At 39.9% G+C, this 22,334-nt stretch overlaps 1 protein-coding gene across 1 annotated transcript in view; it reads left to right on the top strand.

The window, feature by feature from the left end:
* The window catches only part of fat2 (FAT atypical cadherin 2), a 37,716-nt gene extending 15,382 nt beyond the window's left edge, over nt 1-22,334 (top strand). Inside the window, exons 10-24 of the mRNA XM_053506135.1 lie at nt 614-4,660; nt 5,369-5,565; nt 5,651-5,804; nt 6,272-6,505; nt 6,943-7,332; nt 10,202-10,413; nt 10,896-11,033; nt 11,243-11,386; nt 12,608-12,805; nt 12,956-13,745; nt 14,116-14,270; nt 17,198-17,609; nt 18,519-18,669; nt 18,820-19,337; nt 19,481-22,334. Of these exons, the coding sequence (XP_053362110.1) occupies nt 614-4,660; nt 5,369-5,565; nt 5,651-5,804; nt 6,272-6,505; nt 6,943-7,332; nt 10,202-10,413; nt 10,896-11,033; nt 11,243-11,386; nt 12,608-12,805; nt 12,956-13,745; nt 14,116-14,270; nt 17,198-17,609; nt 18,519-18,669; nt 18,820-19,337; nt 19,481-19,944 (8,204 nt within the window). The 3' untranslated portion in view covers nt 19,945-22,334. The remainder of the gene's footprint in view (nt 1-613; nt 4,661-5,368; nt 5,566-5,650; nt 5,805-6,271; nt 6,506-6,942; nt 7,333-10,201; nt 10,414-10,895; nt 11,034-11,242; nt 11,387-12,607; nt 12,806-12,955; nt 13,746-14,115; nt 14,271-17,197; nt 17,610-18,518; nt 18,670-18,819; nt 19,338-19,480) is intronic.

Here is a 22,334-nt window from a genome sequence, read left to right on the forward strand (position 1 = left end):
AACTCTACTTTAAAGCTTAAAGTACAATAGCTCTAACTGAAAACTTTTATTGAACTGTTTTACATTAATGTTTATTAACCACCACAGTAAATGCCCTAGTGGCTTAGTGGTTAGATCTATCGCCTTGCACCTCCAGTGTCCTGGTATGGGTTCCACCTCTGGGTCTGTGTTGCATATTTCCCCATGATTAGTGGGTTTCCTCTGGGTACTCCATTTTCCTCCCACAGTCCAAAGGCATGCAAATTAGGCTAACTGGTGTTCCTAAATTGCCTGTATTGTGTGAATGTGAGTGTGTGTTTGTGTGTTTGCTATGTGATAGATTGGCCCCTGTCCAGGGTGTACCCCTCTATTTGCCCTAAGCACCCTGTATAGGATCCAAGCCCTAAATTTTGACCCTGTATACAGGATAAAGTGGTATAGATGATGAGTAAGTGAGTAAGTGAATGCCCTTAGCCCGTACACTACTATAAATGGGTTTTAAGTAAACATTATCCTATGTTTTTTCACTAAAGGAAAATATGTCTTTGGTATTCACACATAAGCTACATATTACAAAAAATTTGGCTGAGACAATAAGGAACAACAATATCTAAAATCTTTTTTTTTTCTCTAGGAGGGAATACAGAAGGAGCTTTCGACATCGATCAGGAGACAGGAAGCATCAGAGTGGCTAAGCCTTTAGACATGCTCTCCCAAGAACAATACCAGCTTGTGGTGAAATCCACTGACCAGGGTTTTCCCCAGCGCAGTGACCTCTGTCCTGTTAACATCCATCTAAAGCTGTCTGAGCACACAGCACCCAGGTTTACACAGGATGAATACGTCACTGAAATAAGTGAAAGCAGTGCTTTGGGCATTCCAGTGCTGTCTGTCTCCGCTAGCTGCCCATCTGCTGTAAACTACAGGATCCAAGATGGTGATCCTAATGGAACTTTTCAAATCAATTTAAATTCTGGACGGCTTTCTGTCCAAAAAGCCCTAAATTTTGAAGAGTGCAAATCTTATCAACTCAAAATAAGAGCCACAAATACAGCGGGGGTCTCATCAGATGCAGTTGTTTATGTGTATATTATAGATGAAAATGACAATGCACCTGTTTTTCTTCAGGGCAGTTACTACGGCCAGATCAGTGAGTCTGCACAGATAAACAGTATGGTAATGGGAGAGAACAACGCCCCATTGGTCATCAAGGCTTCAGATGCCGACAAGGAATCTAACGCTCTGCTGATCTTCCAAATCCAAGAGCCTGAGGCAAGGCAAATGTTTAAAATTGATCCAAGCATGGGGACAATCTCACTGATATCTGCGCTTGACTTTGAATCCATTCCTGAATTTACCTTCACGGTTCAAGTGTGGGACTCAGGAGAGCCCACATTGAGTGCTGTCAAACCATGCAAAGTCACCATTCGTGTCCTAGATTTTAATGACTGTCCTCCTAAGTTCACACTACCCGTTTATACGGTTTCCATCATGTCCCCTGTTTTTAAAGACATGCAAGTCATTCAAGTAATGGCTCATGATGAAGATTCATTAGTCTTGTATAGTATTAGTAACCATGAAGATGCATTTAAAATACATGAATCAACTGGAGAAATCTCAGTGAATAATGCTTCTGAATTTCAGTCCTATTATGAGCTCAAAGTTATAGCTTCAGATGGTGTATACAGAGACACCACTTTGGTAAATGTTAATGTCACTGAAATGAAAAGGACTAGTCTAAAGTTTGAGGACCGGACCCATGTTGGCACAGTGCTTGAAAACACAACATCTGTAAAAACTTTAACTGTACTCAGAGCTACGGGCCACTACCTTAACGAACCACTGATCTACTCAGTCCTGAACCCAGCCGATAAGTTTTCAGTGGTGCAGTCTTCAGGTGTATTGCAGACAACAGGCGTTGCCTTCGACCGAGAGGAGCAGGATGAGTATGATGTTGCGGTGGAGGTCAGAGACACAAGAAATCCACAACGAATGGATGTGACTTATGTCAAAATTTATGTAGATGATATCAATGACAACACACCCATCATATCAAACCTTCCAAATACTCTTATGATATCTGACGAGGCAGAACCAGGGGACGTTCTGTTCCAAGTCCTGGCAACTGATAAGGACACTGGTGAAAATGGATCTGTAATATTTACCCTAGAGGAGGATTTCAATCTCTTCAGGATTGATCCCTATCTTGGAGATGTGTCCCTTCAACGACCCTTAGACTATGACACGTTAAACAAATATGTGCTTACTGTAAGAGCTTCAGATGAAGGAGAGCCTAGTCTGTCAACAGTAGCACAGCTTTATGTACAAGTGCAAAACCGTTCCCATCCGATATTTCAAAGTCTATTTTATCCGTTACGACTGCCTGAAAACATTCCTCCCTTCACAAACATTCTGCATGTGCAGGCAAAAAATCCGGAGGGCTACCGACTTATCTACAACCTGGAAGAAGAGGAAAATTCCACGCAATATTTTCACATTGATTTCAAGACAGGCATGTTAAGTGTCTCTGACTTTTTAGACTATGAATCTCAGACAAGTCACCTGTTGACCGTTCGGGCCACAGACTCAATAACCGGCTCTTTTAGTGAGTCCAAAGTGCAAATAGATGTCGAGGACATCAACGATAACGCTCCTGTTTTTGAGAAACGTACCTACAAAGCAGAATTGTTAGAAGGTCTTCCAGTGAGCTCATCTGTAATACAAGTCTCAGCTTTTGACAGAGACTCCGGTAGAAATAAAGACTTAACCTATGAAATAGTTGACACAGGAAAAAATGAAACAGACTTTTTCAAAATTGATCCACTCAGTGGTCTTTTGCTAACATCACAGGTTTTAGATTATGAGACCACCCAAGAATTCCATCTAAAAGTCATAGTCAAAGACGGTGGTACGCCATCTCTCAGCAGTGAAGCTCAAATTACTGTGAATGTTATGGATGTCAATGACAACCCTCCAAACTTCAGTGAGCCTCAATATCAAGCCTCATTGGATGAAATGGCAACCTGTGGACACGTTGTAATTAAAGTCCAGGCCTCAGATCCTGACAGCAAGGACAATCTCCAGTATAGAATTCTCTCGGGTAATGAAGAGAGGTACTTTGCTATGAATGAATCATCTGGGCTTATTTCATTTTCCAATGTTTGCAAGAGAAATTTGAATTCCTTTTACAATCTCACCGTTGCTGTTTCGGATGGTGTGTTTCACACAACTGCGCCGGTTAACATTGTCATGACCAACAGCAACAGGCATAGCCCATACTTCAGCCATGACGTTTACGAAGCCGAACTGGCTGAAAACGCAGAGGCAGGAACACGTGTAATTCGTCTGGCTGCTATTGATCCTGATGATGGTCCATATGGCAGCGTAGATTACACCATAATCAACAAACTAGCAGATGAAAAATTCAATATTGATGGTGAAGGACAAATTGTGACCTCTCAACCTTTGGACAGAGAAAATCCCTCACAAAGAGTGATTGCCATCAAGGTCATGGCTAAGGATGGTGGAGGAAGAGTAGCTTTTTGCACTGTGAAGATTATCCTTACAGATGAGAATGATAATGCACCACAGTTCAAAGCCTCTCAGTACCAGGTGTCTATTAAGTCCACAGTAAATAAAGGTTCTCCAGTTATTCAAATAATGGCTTATGATGCTGATGAAGGCAAGAATGCTGATGTCACTTACACAGTGGATGAAGCTGAGGAGGTAACCGAGGAGGTGATTGAAATTAATCCCTTCACTGGTGTGGTTAGTGTCAAAGAGAGCCTGGTTGGCATGGAAAACAAGATCTTCAATTTCAAAGTCCAAGCTCGGGATGGAGGAATACCATTTTACAACACCACCGTGCCAGTCCAGGTTAAAGTAGTCCCTCCAGAGGTCCCTCTACCAAGGTTTACTGAACCACTATATACATTCTCACTGGCTGAAGATTTCCCTATTGGCTATGAGATAGGTACAGTCAAGGCTGATGCTGACACACCACTCATCTATAGCCTAGTAGATGGCAACACTGTGGAAAGCAACAGAGATCAAGTGTTTGCTCTTGATGAAGATAGTGGAACCCTTGTTGTGCAGAAAAATATTGACTATGAGAAGACCAAGTGGTATCAGATTGACGTTATTGCTCAGGGTAATCATAACGGAACTGACGTAGCTTCTCTAGTATCTGTTAACATCCAGGTTCAGGATGTGAATGATAACCAGCCCAACTTTGATTCTGATGTGTACAAAGCCATACTGGCTGAAAATATGCCTGCTGCCACCACAGTGATCCAGGTGACAGCTAATGATCCAGATAAAGACATTAATGGAGAGGTGATATACACTCTGGAGCCAGACAGAGATGATATCAGTGAGATCTTCCGTATTGACTCACAAACTGGCTGGATAACCACCATGAAGGAGACAGACTGTGAATCCAAACAACTGTACAGGTTCTACGTGGTAGCCACTGATCATGGAGGCAGTGTCAGGCTTTCCTCATCAGCCCTCGTGGAAGTGACGGTCACTGATGAAAATGATAATCCACCCCAGTTCACAGAGGAGGTCTATCATGGGTCCATACTTGAGAACAGTAGGCCTGGGGAACCAATAGTTGTTCTGACAACTACAGATAATGATGTGTCCTCTGACAACAGACAAGTCACATGTTATATAACAGGTGAGTACACCATGCTCCTAGTAATCAATAACTGTATAAGGATAATAATATTGATGTAATATGGATTGAATTTCTTCCAATCATCAATCATGTGTCAGCAGCTCAAATGTTCGAAAATAACCTAGAAAAAATCAAGAGCTTTAAGTAATCTTCACATCAAAAATCAAAATGAGGGAAAAAATATGGATGGGCTCCAACAATCGAAGGCCATATCCGGTTTTAATGCTGTCAACAAAGAACAGGAATCTGACAATAGATTAGGCACAGGCTCACTGAAACTGGGCATGTGGAGACTGGAAAAAACATTGCCTAGTCCAATCTGGCCATTCTGCTCTGTTATTAGAACTGTGAACTCCTGATCACTGGATGTTTTTTAAAGCATTCTGTGTAATCCTAGAATCTATTATGAATTAAAATTCAAGGAAGTCAGGTTCTTACATATTTAATCCAGCCCATGATATGGTCAAAGTCCCTTAGATCATATTATTCCCCATTCTGAGGTTTGAGGTGAACATTAACAGCAGCTCCTGAGTTGTATCTGTTTTAATAATTTTATGCATTGTGCACATAATTGACTTATGTCAAGGATAAGTGCATGAATAAACAATTGTACAGGATATAGTTTTTGTATTAAATTCTGCAGTAAAATATTTGCAGGACTGAATCGGTGTTCCCAAAGTTTACATTTTGTGTCTCATTTCTTCAAAGACGGAGATCCACTTGGACAGTTCGCAGTCACCGTTGCGAGAGAAGAATGTAGACTGGTTTCAAAAGGGTCACTAGATAGGGAAATGAAGGACAAACACAGTCTAAAAGTGATAGCCACAGATGGAAAGTTTCAAACTGCTACCACAGTAGAAGTCCATGTTCTTGACAGCAATGACAACAGTCCCTTGTGTGAACAAGTAAGTCATGCACTATTATTCATAAATTCATATTTACAAAATATATGTTACAGAATAAAAACCTGTGTGTTGTTAATTCCTCTAGTTGCTTTACACTGAAGCAGTCATGGAAAATTCCCCATCAGGACACTTCCTCCTGAAGATCACTGCCTCGGATCCAGACATTGGCACAAACGGACAGATTTCCTTTACTCTTCATGGGCCAAATGCAGACAAGTTTCATCTGCACCCCATAACTGGTAAAATGCTCATTTTACTATGTATATATTGTCTGCTTTTTGAAAATTCACTTGATTGTGTGCACTAGATAAATGGCTGGGAAGACCCTTAACTTAAAACAGCTTTTTTCATCAGTTATTGCATGTTTTATCGGATCCGGAATCTAACCGGTTCCATTGAGTCCTGTTTAAGCTCATTGCTTCCTAAGAATGACATATCAGGTTCCTAAGATCAAATTTAGATAGTCTGGAATTATGTTAAGGTTATCCTGGGCACAAAGAACTATTCACTGGATGTAGACAGCAATATGTTGTCTACATAGCGTAGGCTGCTACCCTACGAATTTAAAATGCCTGTACAATGCCTGTACAAGAAATGAAGAACTTTTCAAAAAAAAAAAAAAACTTGCTAACTTTGAGTTGCTTGTCTTCTTTTTTTTTTTTACGCCTAAATTCTTATACTACAATCGTGTCTTTGTCATAAACAGGTGAGCTGTTCACTCTTGCCTCCTTGGACCGGGAGAAGGAAGCAGAGTATGACCTGGTCGTCAAGGCGACTGACGGAGGAGGACGTTCGTGTCAAGCAGACGTTATACTTAAGGTGCAGGACGTAAATGACAACGCGCCACAATTCTCCAGCAATCACTATGAGATAATGGTGTTTGACAACACCACTGTTAGAACTCCTATTACAGTCATCTACGCCAAAGACCCAGACACAGGTATGTACGCATGTCCATGAAATTGGTTGTAAAGCACAATGATTCAAATGCAGGCCAATTAACATGCAAAATAGTTTTCAATGGTATCAGCAAAAATGAACGACAAGTTCTTAAAATGTTTGACGATTTTATTTGATGGCTGCATGACCGATGTAGAATGAAGCAGAGTAAAGGTGTGCTGTGTTTGATCTGGGATTGCGAGTTGTTCAGAGAAACGCTAAGGGAGTGTCGGGGCACACCTTGAGATCTGTGAGAACATGCATAGGATGCAGGATCTCGTGTAGCTCCTTGCCTTGGGCTTTTATTTGTTTATGAACTACCTTGAGCTTATTTAAATACAAAACAATTTTCGTACTGGTTAACACATGAAACATTTTTTCATGTGTTAATAATCTTGGATTATTTATGTAAGGTGTCCTGTTTTCTCATTTCACTAGGTATAAATGGTGAGGTGAGGTACTCCCTGCAAGGAGCAGATAGTGGTTTCTTCTCTCTGGATCAAACTTCAGGGATTTTACGCCTGGAGCATTCATTGGCTGACCAGGCGAAATCAATCTTTGAGCTGAGTGTCAAAGCCACAGACAGAGGTCTTCCTAATCACCGCTACTCCCTAGCCAGGGTGACTGTGCATGTAGTCGACCTGAATGACTATCAGCCTGTGTTCCTGAGCCCTGAGTATATGGCCGAGATTCCAGAATCCTTGCCTGTAGGGACAGAAGTAATTAGTGTTTCTGCCCAAACAAGAGATGGCACTGGCAGCGAGCCTGTCCGATACTCCATCATTTCTGGGAATGAGGATGGAAGGTTCCAGATCAACTCTGAGACAGGTGAGATTACTTGATCTTTAAATTGGCATCTTTGATAACGAACATAATATGGGAAATAGTCTCCTGAGTGACTACATTTTTTTTTTTATCAAAAGGTATCTATATATAAGTTAAGAAATGCAGGAAAAGTATGAAACATTATTGCATTATTGCATATTATGTATCTACAGTTCTGGGATTGTAATTTATTTCATTTATTTCTTTTGTCTATGATCATAAGATTTTTAAAATAGATTCACAAGGATGCAAAAATGCAAAACTAATAATAATTTAATTATGAAATTATTTATGATCTCTTATGTGATGCATATATTCTATAGTCTTCAGTCATTTCTATTAATAATCTAGTTTATGTAGAATTTCCTGCATACACATAATTGTGTATCATGTATAACCTAAAACAAAAGCAAATAATGCTCTCATGCAAGTAAATAATAATCAGTTATAAAACTGCAGAATGTAATGTAATTACATTTAAACGTGACCTTTTCACAAACAGTATTTCACAATCCATTAACAATAACAACAACAACAAAAAGGAGTGCAAGACTAAAAAGATAGGGAGTGTAGACTCTTTTGTCTACTTTCACCCTCATAGGTAAGTTACGCGGTACCTACAGATCCTGCCAAGCTTCTTGAGGATTAGTAAGGGCAGAGCTGGAAAACCTGTACTAACATGCTTTTGAGCTGTTTGACTTCTCTTTCATTTTTATCTCTTTTCTCTACCACCCATTCAAGCTCCCCTCTTACAATTCTGCCTTTTCCTTATCTCCTATTCTCAGGGTTTTTCCCGCCCGATTATTATTATTATTATTATTATTATTATTATTAATATTTTCTGGTTTTAAGGTGTAACATGTTAAATATACCTAAATAAAAAAAATATAATTATTTAATAATTATTATTATTGGTATACAAATTTTATATATACAAAAAAACAAAAGACCTTGTGGTTATTCCATAAGTAGGTACCAGCCAGTAAATGTCAAAGTTCTTTGCTATATTTGATTGCATGTAACATACGCAGACGACACTATGGGTGTGATTTCAACAATAGCGTAAGCCTTGAAATGAGCCTGAGAACAGACTGAAACCTTATTTCATTGTGTGGCTTTAACGATTTGCCTATTAGACTTAGGGATCTGTCATTGTCATGAGTCATTTGTTCTCGTAATGTATTCTGAACCGACAACACATTTTCCCCCAATTGATAGGGCAGGGCACTGACTAAAGCAGTTTGAGTGGGGGATGTGGAGTTAACCCTTTTTTAATGTTATTTAAATATCTATACTAAATGTACATTGTTCATTTAAACTGCTGCTGCTGCTTTAATTCAGTTGCTCCCCGGCTGTCCATAGTTTGTGCAAAGTATGGGTAGAGACTATAAAGTCAATTGCAACTGCTGAAACTGCTTGATAAGGTCAAAATAGACCTTTAAAAAGTTTAATATAAAAAGAAAGGCAACGGGCTGTTTAACACTATACAATGTTAAGTTGCGAACAAGCTAAGAACTTTCTAAAATTTTAGTCAACATACTGCATATATATATATATATATATATATATATATATATATATATATATATATATATGTATGTATATATATATACACACAGGTCTGAAGTAAGGTAAACTTACTGCTGAAATTACCAACGGACACCTTAATGCTCGGTTCTTACAGCAGGGGTAGGGTTGCATTACAGGTTAAACTATAGAGTAAAAGCTGTTCTTATTTTACCTACTAAGATACTTCTAGTATCTTAGTACTAATTATTAGTGATAGTATACTATCAACTGTGTATTTTAAAAATATATTTAGAATTTACACCATATTTAAGAGAGCAGATATAGCATTGATTGACTTGAGAATATTCTTCTGATCTCTATAAAATAAAAGTGCAATTTACATCCACCAAAGAGCTGGGACTTTCTGGGAAATTCTGTGTTTATAACGTCAACAACTGTTGCAAACGTAACAAATCCAACTCGTTCTCTCATAGTGGCAAGGCTGTTTTCACAACAACTCACACTCCTGCACTCATATCGCAAATCATTAAAAAGTTTGCAATCATGTTTTATTATGGGCGGCACAGTGGTGTAGTGGTTAGCACTGTCGCCTCCACCTCCTGGCCAGGCTTGATTCCCGTCTTTGTGTGCATGGAGTTTGCATGTTCTCCCTGTTCTTGGTGGGTCAATCCAGAGAGATGTATGCATGACTTACAGTATGTGAACATCATCACAATTTCTATGATATACAGTGATTAGTCTCATGGATGCTCAACCGGATTGGTGTCTGGGGAGTTTGGAAACCAGGTCATCATCTATGGGCTCTTTGCCTACTGGGCCCCATGCACAGTAAATGAACAGGGACACTTAAAGTTAGGTATATTCCAAACTGAAAGGAAGTCAACAGCAATAATGGTAACAAAGTTTGGTGCCTACAATTGATACTAAAACTATAAGTGTCTTGTCACTTCTTGCATGCCTGTGTAGAACAGATTTAATCAGTAAACGGTTGTGCTGACTTGCCCATAAAGATATTTTAGTCTGTACATATCTGAAATCTAGATCCTGCATATTTTCATGCTTCTTTGAAATCAGACCATCCATCACCCAGAAGTTTCTCAAGCCTAGAGCATTCCAATACTTAACTAAATGTCTTTGCTAGAGAATCAATATGTTTACTTTTTCATACTGTAGTAGCAGCGTGTTAATCCTTGTGCACCAAAGGTTTGCATGCACAAACAGTACTTCAGAAACTGTAGATACCCCCTAACCGAGGGAGCAAACAGATCTCTTTCCTTTAACCTGAAAGCAATTTGGTGTTTCTTTACTCCACTGCCAGTAATTTTGTTATTCTACTCTGCAGGTGTGTTGTGGTTGAGGGCTCCTCTGGACTTTGAGCTCCGTCGTGAGTATTATCTGTCTGTGGAGGGTGCCCGAGGCAGAGCATCGCTGGCTGACATGGCTATGGTTATTGTCAACATTACTGACATCAATGACAACCCACCAGTGTTCAGCCGTGGAGACTACAGTGCAGAAATCGCCGAAAATCTCATGCCGGGAGACACGGTGATGCAGGTATGTTTAAAAAGGCTCCCTCACCTATCACCGCCGACTGAAGATAACATTATCAAATGAGGCCATGGTCGATGATGCTTCCTGATCTAACTTGCCTTTCTCTCACGCCTCTGGATTTGGTGACAGTTACATTCACTTAAACATGTCCAAACAGTCATCCAGTCTCATCTTTGGAAATCAGAGCTGACATTTTTCTACCAAATGCTATCATATTGTACTGCGCAGTAATTAATTAACTCACAGTAAAATGGTGATATCATTCTTGCTTATGAAGCAATAGTGTGGGAACTATGTCTATCACAGAATTCCCCTTAGTAAGCTAATTCAGTAACAATGAGGTACTGTAATGTGAACCTTTAGACTATAATCTAGCAGCATTTTACATTTTACATCATCTGACCACAGTAAGGCCTCCTGAGTCATGTATTCTGAGAGTAGATCTCTCGACCTCCCTGAATTCCTCCTCTTTTTCCATGCCTCAGGTAACAGCTGTTGACCTTGATGGTCCGCAGAACAACTTTATCCGCTACTCCATCGTGAGTGGAGACCCTTGGCAGCAGTTCAGCATCAACCCTCAGACAGGACACATTAAAGTGCATACCACGCTGGACAGGGAAGAGGTGAGCTCATTAATGCTTCAGGTAGACGAAGGAGGAAGTAACGAGAGATTTCCGGCTTGTTGCATCTCTCCCCACTGACAAGCACAGACTTGTTTAGTTTCGTATTAGTCGCCATATTTTGTATTTAAAGATGTAGACATATGTGATTTAATTGTAAAAGAAAATACAGGCTGTGGTAATCTCATAAAAAATGTGTTTGTTTTTTTTAGATCACACACTACTCCTTGACTGTGCAAGCTGCTGACGAGGGGCAGCCTCCTCTCTCCTCAGCCGTCCAGGTGACAATAACAGTGTCAGATGTCAACGACAACCCGCCCATCTTCTCCCAGACCAGCCACGACCTTGTGCTACAAGTATGCATTACTTCATTATCTTGAGATAATACTGGCTTAACAGCAACCTAAAGAGACATTTGGCCATGCCTAATAAGTCAACAGACCTGCTCCTGAGCCATTTTGTTCGCAGTGAATAATCTGCTCTGGTTGTTTACTTATTTAGCCCTGACATGTTGTCCAATCATAAGGCCAGCTTTCCTTGCTTGGAAAACTCTTTTCACATCCATTTACCTCCATCCAAGGTGTCGTCTGTGTATCTAGACTGTTTGGCGCAGTGGGGGTAGTTAGTCTTACTGATGCTTATCTGTGGCACTCAGTTTCAATGAGGTACTCCATTGTATTACCTCGAGTGGAGCAGGAAAGGCAGGTACACATATTTGAGCTGAGTTAGAGCTTGTGGTCTGACCAGTATATTTATACACTTATATCTTGGATTCATTTAATCATTTTTGGCATTTGTTATTTTTTTGTATGTAGCTTTAGAGAGTGCCACAGGGACACATTATCAATCAGGCAGTCTTAAAAACAGAAAAAAAAATTGATTACTGTTCATTTTCTTGCAATAATTGTAGTTATTTGTGGCTTTTGGATAGGCCATGAGTATCAAACTAACTGTCTATGTACAGTATGGAGCCAAACAGTAATGCTATATTTCCATTTATTTCACTTTAAAAGCTAGTATGCTATGTAGAAAGTGCCCTTAATCAGGAATTACAGAGGGATTAAGGATTCAGCCATGTGCTAAAAGCTAGTTAGCTTTGTAGTTCATGTTAGCCATGAACAAAACAAGAATAGACAAGAGAAAAAGAAACTTAGAATAAACACTTACTAATGAGACAAAGTGTTGTTTAAGATGACCTAACATTATCAGATGCATTTTCTTGCTGAAAGCGCTTTCGAATGGTTTTGAATGTGAGTTTTGGTAGGCAGCTGCTCTCTGCTTTTACCAGTTCTGCAGACCTTACTGATATATTTTCAGCCATGCTGGGAACCAACAGTTAGTGTATTTAATGATTGTTAGAATACCTGTGACGCAGAGGGAACCGTATTATTTAACATCCCAGTGTTGTTACGCTCTATTATCATCAATCATGGCATGCCTGTCATCCAATAAGCTTGGTCAGAACTAACTGTTGTATTATTAGTTATACCTAGCCTGATAGTGCATACATTCTTTATTGAAGTTTCTATTTATCTTCTATTTGTTTTTTTAATCATGATGTTTAATTCTTGTGCCAGGAAGAGGAGCCTGTGGGCAGTAGCATTCTGCAACTGGTGGTCAGTGACAGGGACACACCTCAAAATGGACCACCGTTTACTTTCCACATTGTCTCTGGAAATGAAGGCAGACACTTCCATGTAGACCAGGGTGGACTCCTGTCTCTGTCCTCTTCACTTAGGAAGAGAGGAAAGTCTCAGCATGTGCTCAAAATCCAGGTATTAAGATTCAAATTTTTATAATAAATTTTCATGTATGCCAACTTAAAAAAAACACCTCAGTAGTTTTAAAAACCTTAAAAATCAGTTTCAAAGCCACTAATTCAGTTGTGTGTCTTATTATAGCTAATAATTCCAATGTCTTTGTAGGTCACCGACAGCGGCAACCCACCACTTTCCTCTATATGTGTTGTTAAAATCAATGTTACAGAGGAGAGTAAGTTCCCTCCTGCGGTAACACCACTGGATGTGTTCATTACAACAACTGAGCAAACGTTCTCCAGACGTGTTATCGGTAAGCTGCATGCCTCTGACCAGGACCCCCAGGATGTTCTGAGTTACAGGTTAGAAACTACGCACAGTGGTAACTTCTCTATGGACTCCATGAATGGAAAAATCATAGCGGAGAAGCCTCTTTGGCCGGGTGTTTATTTTCTCAATGTGAGCGTGACAGATGGCAAATTCACTGTCCGTTCTGGAGTGCGAGTACATATATGGGCTGCGTCTCAGCAGGAACTTGATCAGGGCTTCACCCTGCACTTGGCCGGCCTGAGTGCTGAGGAGTTTGTATCCGAGTACTGGAGGATGCTACAGCGCAATCTGGACACACCCAAACTAGAGCTGCACATCGCCAGTCTGCAGCAAGAACAGCTGTCTCGCAGCAAAGAAGTACAGGTCCTACTGGTATACAAGGCTCAGGACAACTCGGCTCGGCCTGTGGACTCCCAGCACTTAATGGCCGCACTGGCGCGCATTAATGCCTCTCTGGGACTGAACATACTTAGAGTAAGAGGTAATGGCTGTGTGGGAGATGACTGCCCTCAACCAGGCTGCAGAAGAACCGTTCTGATGAATGAGGAGTGGGAGACGCATTACAGCACTGCTCGGGCCAGTTTCTTCACCCCACATCACACCTGGGAGAGTGTGTGCAGCTGTAATGGTAGGCAAATGAATAAAGAATTTAAAAACCTGAAACAAAAACAATGATGCCGATTAGAATTATGATGGGCAATATTCATTTTAGGTGAAAAATGCAACAATGTTTTATTTAAATTCTTTGCTATATGGTACTGTAAACCAACATAGACTACTTTGACTAATATGAATGTACACAAATTTGTATCTCCCAGAGAAGGATTGTATCCAAAGCAATGTACTATAAGTTGCTTGGGGACAACGGAAATATATTATTATTGTCTTTTTGGTCAACATTACAAGCCAAAAATGCTTTTGCTACAGGTCCATTAGTATTTGTCTCTTAAATAGCTGACAGCATTCTAAAATCCACTGACAATTTGTCTGTGTTTCAGACTCAGCCATGAGCTTTGATGGACACGGCTATCTAAAATACCTTTTTGAGACCGATGAGGATAAACACAACTTCCACCTGTCCCTTCGTATCAAAACATCGGATGCTGAAGGCATAGTCATGATGACTAATGCCTCTGACTGGGCAACATTACAGGTATTAAAGTTCACCTTTAACAGTCATCACAATCCTCAAACAAATCTCACATGAATGAGATCAGTACATACTACAGCCACAGCAGGATAATAACAGGTGGTTTGTAAGAGATACTGCTCTACTGCTCTGAGTATAATCTTCAAATGTCTTATCCTTTGTCATGCTGGTAATTGTTAGGTTCAAGGCTGTAACATGAATCTTGAGAGGAAAATTCAGACCAGGAGATTTGCCTGCCGTTGATGTGGGTTCCATATCAGTCAATTTAGACTTGTGGTATCTCAGTTAGTCCATGCAGATTTCCCAGGATCTATGATATGGTAAAACTGTAAGGAGTTTTGCTGTCCTTCCAATCTTTCACAGGCTTGATGTTGGTCCAATTCCCTCTATCTAAATCTCTATCTTTATTTGTTGGGTCTGACTGCATTTTTGGATCGAATTACATGTAGGATAAAAAAGATTCCCAGTGCTCTATGTGAAAGAATATATGAACTAGTTGACATACCCACAGGCTCCCTCATTAACTGATCATAATAGAATATTTAATTTAAACGGCTGACGGGTTTGTATTAGCTGCAGTGAGATATGATTTTTATGATTTATGTTACACATACAGTATAACATATCTATATGCAAGTAAATGCAATTGTCAATAGCGATTTACAAACGGCATGAAATGATAGAATATTTGCCAGTTAATTATAATACGTATTCAAATTCATGACAGCGAGAAAAAAAAAGATAAGATCTATAGGACCTGACAGGTGGGGCAGTAGTAGCTCAGTGTCTTAAGGCTCTGAGTTACTGATCAGAAGGTCGGGAGTTCAAGCTCCAGTTCCAGAAAGTTGCCGCTGTTGGGCCCTTGAGCAAAGCCCTTAACCCTGTCTGCGTCAGCGGCGGTGTATAATGGCTCACCCGGTGCTCTGACCCAAGCCTCCTAACAAAGCCGGGATATGCCATGAATAAAGAATTTCACTGTGCAGTAATGTACATGCATACATATGTAACTTAAATGAGCTTATATAACTTAAGTAAACAAGCTTCTAATGTCTTACAAAAATAAATAAATAAATGAACAACCTACAAATTCTATCGCGTTTAATTGATTCAGTCAGCCAATAATAAAAAAAAAAGAGTAAATTTCTGTGTAACAGACATACAGTATATCGTATTCATATGCCTATTCATATGCGGTCCCGGTCTTGTTAATAAAAAAGAAGAAACCCAGATGATTTTAACATCTCGGATTCATGCTACGTCTGGCACTTTTGACCTCATCATTAAGATGTAAACAGGTTTTTTCCCCTCTCCTAATGATTTATCAGGTACGTTGTACATCTATTGAGGATTTAGAGTCATTTGCATTCATCCACACATGCACCAACAGCAGTAGATTTCTCTGTTGCGACTTGTAAAGCTTTAGCTACAGGCTATTTTGTAGGCAAACAACAATTCATCAGAGGACCAGCTCTTTCTTTTTGTTGTTAACGCAGGCCTTTGGAAAGAAAGCTAACTTTTTTAACCTGTCAAATTCAGTAGCACCCACAAAGAGCTCTGATCAAACAGGTCCCTCCTCCGTGATGCCTCTGGGGCAAAAAGTACTTCATCCAACATAGCACAACAGAGATGAGTGCCAAAATAGCACAACAGAAGTGAAGAAGAGTAACCAGCCCAATGAAAGCGCGTGAAGGAAAAAGAAAATCCCATGAGCCCGAGCGCTGATACATCAAAGCCCCTTGCACTCTTAGTGAGGATTCTGCTGCAGCAATTAAATGTCTGGCAACAAGATGATCACTATTAATAATACATTGAATAATGCACCAAAATCAGCGTTAGAAACAAATTTCATACATAGATGCAAGTTTTCGCATTTTTAATTAAGGCAAAGAAGCTGATACATGGTATAAAGTTTATTGCATACCTAAGCCCGAGTAACTTCATTATTTATCAGTGCAGTAGCTGAGTCAACGTGCATTGTAATACTTTTACTGATTTCAGCATGACCTTGATGTTTTTTCTGCACATGGTGGGATAAAGTTCAGAAATTCCACTGTATAGCAATTAAACCAAAATCGAATAACTTTACATGTACTTCATCAAAATGTAAAAGTGGTTTGTTTATTCCTGTTAATAATCTTTTGATTATTTTAATATAGTTAATCAGTACTCAGTACTCAGTAAACGGCATATTCTAAGATAAACTCAACACAATTGAATACAATATGTAGGTGTTGGTCTTTGGCAGATATTGTTCTGAAAACCATCAAACCACTGCATTGTGCTATAATTTAAGCATACTGGAAGCACATGTGGAACACTCAATGTTTATTTATTTTATATTCTCAGGGTGGTATACTCTTTAGCACGGCAGCATGTGATACCTAATGGCACTTCACGACACTGATAAAGTGTGCATGCGTCCTAGGGATCATAGTCATTTTAGATGGAGACACAGCTAAAACTTTAGAAGGCTAGTATGTTAGCCCCAAATTCATATATTTTATCATTCAGTTTGTAATTTCTGCATGAGGTTGATCTCCAAATGTCTGCCAAGGCTATATTATCTGGAAGATTGAATAAAGAAAAAAAAGAGGAAAAAAAAACAAGCGTGATTAATGATTTAAGGATAAAATGTTGTATTGTATTAGATCATAATTTATACTTACAAAAATACACCACATGCACTTAAATGGTAAAGGATGGCTGCTATGGCATTGGCCAACTTTCTGCAACAGTTGTTTAAAAAAAAAAAAACAGGCCAAGGTTGTTGTTTTTTAAAACATCCATTTCTTTTTATGTATACCATAGATAGATAGACAGCTACAACTTTTTTAATTATTCTTGTTCAGAAAATAAAATTTCTAAGCTAAATAATAATATAGATATAATATAATGATAAAATACATATAAAATATGTAACCTCTGTGCAGCTGGTGGAAAAAAAGCTACAGTTCCGGTACAGCTGTGGGAACCAAGGAGTCATGCATCTGGGAAATTATTTGGTGGCTGATAATCAATGGCATGACATCTCCGTGGAGGTCAAAGGAACTAACCTGAGGCTCACCATGGACCACGTACACTCCATGACCAGAGACCTGCAGGAGCCTTGCAGGCTGACTCAGACACAGGGGGTTCTGCTGTTCGCCAATGTCGGTCCTAATGCCAACTTGCCAGGATTTAAGGGCTGTCTGGAGCGACTGTACTTTAATGGGCAAAGTGTATTGACAGATGATAGTTCGCAGAGAAACCGACTATTTGGAAAGTACCAATGCTGCAAAAAGGACATCTGCACCAGTAACCCTTGTGAAAATGGAGGAACTTGTCAGGGAACAGTTAACGGAGGTAAGGTAACTGAGTATGGTGGAGATTTTAAACCTGATATATCAGCTTAATGCAAGAGTATTTTGCCTTTTTCCCTTACTGAGGTGCTTTCTTCCAAAAATTTCTTTACATTTCTATGTATAATTGTATGCAGTGGCATTACTTACCGCAGCTCTAATATGGTAATAAAGCTTAGGTTTTACAACATCCAGCCGTAGCATTAAAAGCCCCTGTCTAATGCTGTGTAGGTTCCCTTGTGGTGACAAAACAGCTCTCACCTATTGAGGCATGGACTTCACAAGATCTCTAAAGGTGTGCTGTGGTATCTGAGACCTTGTGCAGCACATCCCATAGAAGTTTGATTGTGATTGAGATCTAGGGAATTTTGACGCCAAGTCAGCACCTTGACCTTGATCTTCCTCTACAGTCTCTACAGTGCAGCAAGGAAAACCTTTCTGCTATAAGTGAATACCACCGACACACTAAGGGGTGTACTTGGTGTGCAACAATGTTTAAGTAGTTGGTATATGTTAAAGTTACATCTTCAAGAATTAATGTAATTTAAGTATGAACCCTAAATACAGTACCAGAAACACCACACAAAGACCTACCAGCTAGTCATCCATTCATCACCGTTTGGCCTTGGTCTCAGAACCTGCGTACTGAAGCCTACTAATTTTCTCTGCTTCCAATACATCAACTTTGAGAGCCGGCTGTTCTCTTGCAGGTGCCACTATAATAAGATAATCAGTGTTATTCACTTGACCTGTCAGATTTTTTTATATAGTATGGCCGAACAGTCAAAATACCCACATATTCCCCTTCAAAAATCAGCCATTAAACTATACTCAGTTTTTTTTTTACATCTGATCTCCAGTGAAATTACTCCTTGTGGAACTGTGTAAATGACAATTTGTTTTCTGTCCACAGAATACAGCTGTACATGTCCAACAGAGTTTATGGGAACACGCTGTGAGCTGAATAACCCTTGTGCGTCTCAACCTTGTGGCCATGGCAGTGTGTGTGTGCCGAAGATTGACGGTTACGTGTGTAACTGCTCTGAAGAAATTCTTGGAAGCAGGTATGACGTGCATGTCGCAAAACTCTGCTTTCTATGTACACACTTATTTCAGTCATGCATTGCAGTAATGAATACTGGTTGGCTTGTATACATTTTAAATTGAGATATTCTATGGCTCACAGATAGATTATTTGTTTCTATAATGTTCAGATGCAAGCTGACGAAGGAGGAATGCCCTCCAGATTCCTGTGGCAGTGGATTTAGCTGTAAAATGGAAGACGGCTTTATCCGCTGTAACCCTCTGCCTCTGGTATCAAGAGGAATTGGATATGTGGAGATTGCTGAGATCTGTGCGGGGGTGTTGGTCCTCATCCTTCTTGTTGCAGCTTTTGTGTTGATTCGAAAACGCTATGTCAGTTACAAGAAACACAAGCCGGTTTGCGTGCAAGATTCAAATGGTTACTTCCCAACGGGCCTGACCAAAACCATGCTGCGTGATGGAGGAGACTCGCCTCCTATGGAGATGAACACACTGATTGGTGGGAATGACCTAGACCACAGCCCATTCCGCTCTCTGAAGCCGCGTGAGCAGAGGGATATGAACCCCAGGGGGCATAAGCCTCAGGCCCCTGTAGTATGCAGTGTAGCCCCTAACCTTCCTCATCCTCCAGCATCCAACTCAGATAATGATTCAATCAGGAAAAACAACTGGGATCCAAGCTATGAAGGTGAGTATAGAAGTACTTACACAATGTCTTGAAATTAACAGCATAGGCAAGTTGATTAAACTATTTTTTTCCTTCATGACCCTCATGTTTAATTTATTTATTGACATTTTAAAAGTTAATCTAGCTTTCCTCCCTGTTCCCAGTGTACCCTGCTGACCCTGACTATTTTGGACGACCGCCAGTGCAGGAGTTCCCGCAGTTTGACATTGTTGAGAGCACGTACCCGACTCTGCCCGCCACAGACTCACGACGGAACTCTCGTTTTGGGGGTTTCCCATTCCCGCTGGAGCGCAGTGAACGTCGTGCCCCATTGCCACCCTGCTATAGTCACCAAAATCTGGATGATTTTCTGGGACCGGACGGCCTTCCGCTGCCTAGCTCTCAGTGTCCTAACGAGTACACGGCCATCAGTTATTACCCCACACAACACACTCGCAGCATGGACAATGTCTCAGCCGGGTATAAACGATTGAGTGTGCGGTTGAGTGTGGCCCAGCCCTCATATGCAGATTGTGGTTCATCCACACGCTCTGGTATAGTCACTCGGCGTGCAGACTCGGACATGGTGGAGAGTGACTATGGCAGCTGTGAAGAGGTCATGTTTTAGCAAGCGCATGCATTTCCATCAGGACTAAGATTTGAATTATGACTTGTGAATTTCGGGGAGATTTATGGTAGAGAGGAATGAATGAGTTATTTCCTGTCAAAAAACAGTCATTTTTAAAAAAAAAATTGTAAATGACCAATTTATTCTACTTTTGGTAAGCCTGCGATTTAGCTCATTACACAACATATATACATACAGTATGCAGAAACGTAGGCAACACTTGCAATTTTCTGACACAACTTTACAGATTTCAGCATCGACTGCCACGAATATCAATGTTAGCTACACCTGGATTGTGCACATTCCTTTGAGGCACATTCTCGGAATTTTCAAGTGATTTTTCATTCTTTAATGCTATCAATTATCAATCTTGTCAAGGTGTTTTTAGTTTTTTGACAGGAAATAATTTTAGAGAAATACTACCAAGGCACTAGATCTCCCTGTACTAGACAGTATTATTATTTTTTATGGAATAAGAAAAGCAAATTTCATTCTTACAGTATATACTGTTTTGGGAAAGTGGCAGCTGTGCAGCGCTGCAGAGTATCAGTTAAATGCTTCATCATGGTTGGTGTTTACAGTTTCCTTCATGTACTGACATTTAGTATATGTTGCATGACTTTGAGTCAAAAATTAGGTTTTTCCAGTGTTCAAGCTGATAAATAATGCTTATGTGTTGCATTTATTTCAAGGTTTTATTTAGCACAAGTAAGAGAGCATTTGCATATTATGTGGCACCAATTATTTTTTTTTTTTTTTCATTTTTGTGTTCTTGTTAAAACGCTATATTTAAAAGTAACACAAATATACTGTATAAAGTTACAGACTATATTCAAACTCCTTGCTTCTGGGAGTTTCCCCATGCTGTGCATAACTAAGGCTTCAGTTAGAAACAATATCCCCTGCTCTTAAAGGCATATAACGAGTGCTTGCTTGCATTATTTTTGTCCTCAGAGCATGCTAAAGCACTTGATACTATACTGCTGAATTGAAACAGTGCACTGTTTGAATTTGTGTGCCTCAGAACTGTCAGGCATTTCTTACCTGTGGGGAAAAGGTCCATCTGCTAGATAGATACCTGCAAATTGTGTGTGTAAAAAGTAGATTACATTTATTTAGACTGAAGCTAAGGCTGGTCCTTGGATATTTACAGACAGTATATTATAGAAATATGCTATATATCAAAACAGATTTCAAATGCTGAGTCTATAAGTGAACTAGATATTTTTGTCCTTCTTCAATTAGCCATAACATCAACACCACAAAACAGTAATGCATTAACATTAATTATTGGTTATATACCAGTAACCTGGTGACAGGATCACGGCCACCCAAGGCTTATCTACTGTATGCCTGTGGGGAGCATAGACCAGTCAGATCCCACAGAAAAGCAAAGCAGCACAATTTCCCCAAAAATGTCAATGCTGGTCCAGATAGAAAGGCATCAGAACACCCAGTACACTGCAGCCTGGTGCACAATTGGCCCAGCAAAGAATAAGCCCAAGGCAGCTGACCTGATCTCCAAACTCCTCCAGGTACCACAGCACACCCCACCCCAAAAGGCCCAGCAAAGAAAGCTGCACGAGTGGCACAAAGGGAACCTTCCCACTACTGGGTATAAGATTTTGCGTTGTAATGTTATGGCTGATGGTTCTATAAGAAATGCTTGGTTATCAATTATCAGTTAGATGCAGTATTTTTGAATGTGAAAACTTGCAATGTCTTGTTACCCCTAATGCTGAAAATGTGAAGAGATCAAACAATAATCAAATACGAAATCAGACTATAAAACAGTTAATATCCAACCTAGTAGTGCAACTACCATGCATTTTGTGAATGTTGCTCTCTGCCGAAACAGTTTGTGAAAGTGTATAATATTGACCCTGCGAACCTGCTATCTCACAATTCTGTTACTTTGTCAGTCATGTCTTTTGCATCCCTTTATCAGTAGGGATTTGCAGCCTAGTACAGAACCGCTGGATTTAAGCTCTACAGTATGACATGGCTGTGTGAGAATCGTATTAAAGCCGAACACTCACATGGCTACACGCTCATTGCATGTTGTCTTTTTCTCTCCTACTGATAGATAGCTTTGTCATTGTGATGGATCGTGCTAAGTGTTTAGCTCAAATAAAATGCTCTGTTCCCGTCCTTAATGGCAGCTCTGTTAAATCAGTTGGCCACAAAGCCATTGTTGTACATACAGTGAGTGCAGTGGTCCAGTGGATTCACGAAAGAATGTATGCTTTTGTATTTACAAATTGCAATGTGGGACAAATCCCATGTTTTAAATCTGTTCCTCTGTGAGAGAATAATTTCCTTTTAGTTTTCATCATCACTGGAAATGAAATAGTGCTATATGAATAAATGTCCACGTTTAATTACTGTGT

This window comes from Clarias gariepinus, chromosome 10 (genome assembly GCF_024256425.1).
Source record: "Clarias gariepinus isolate MV-2021 ecotype Netherlands chromosome 10, CGAR_prim_01v2, whole genome shotgun sequence".
Taxonomy (NCBI): domain Eukaryota; kingdom Metazoa; phylum Chordata; class Actinopteri; order Siluriformes; family Clariidae; genus Clarias; species Clarias gariepinus.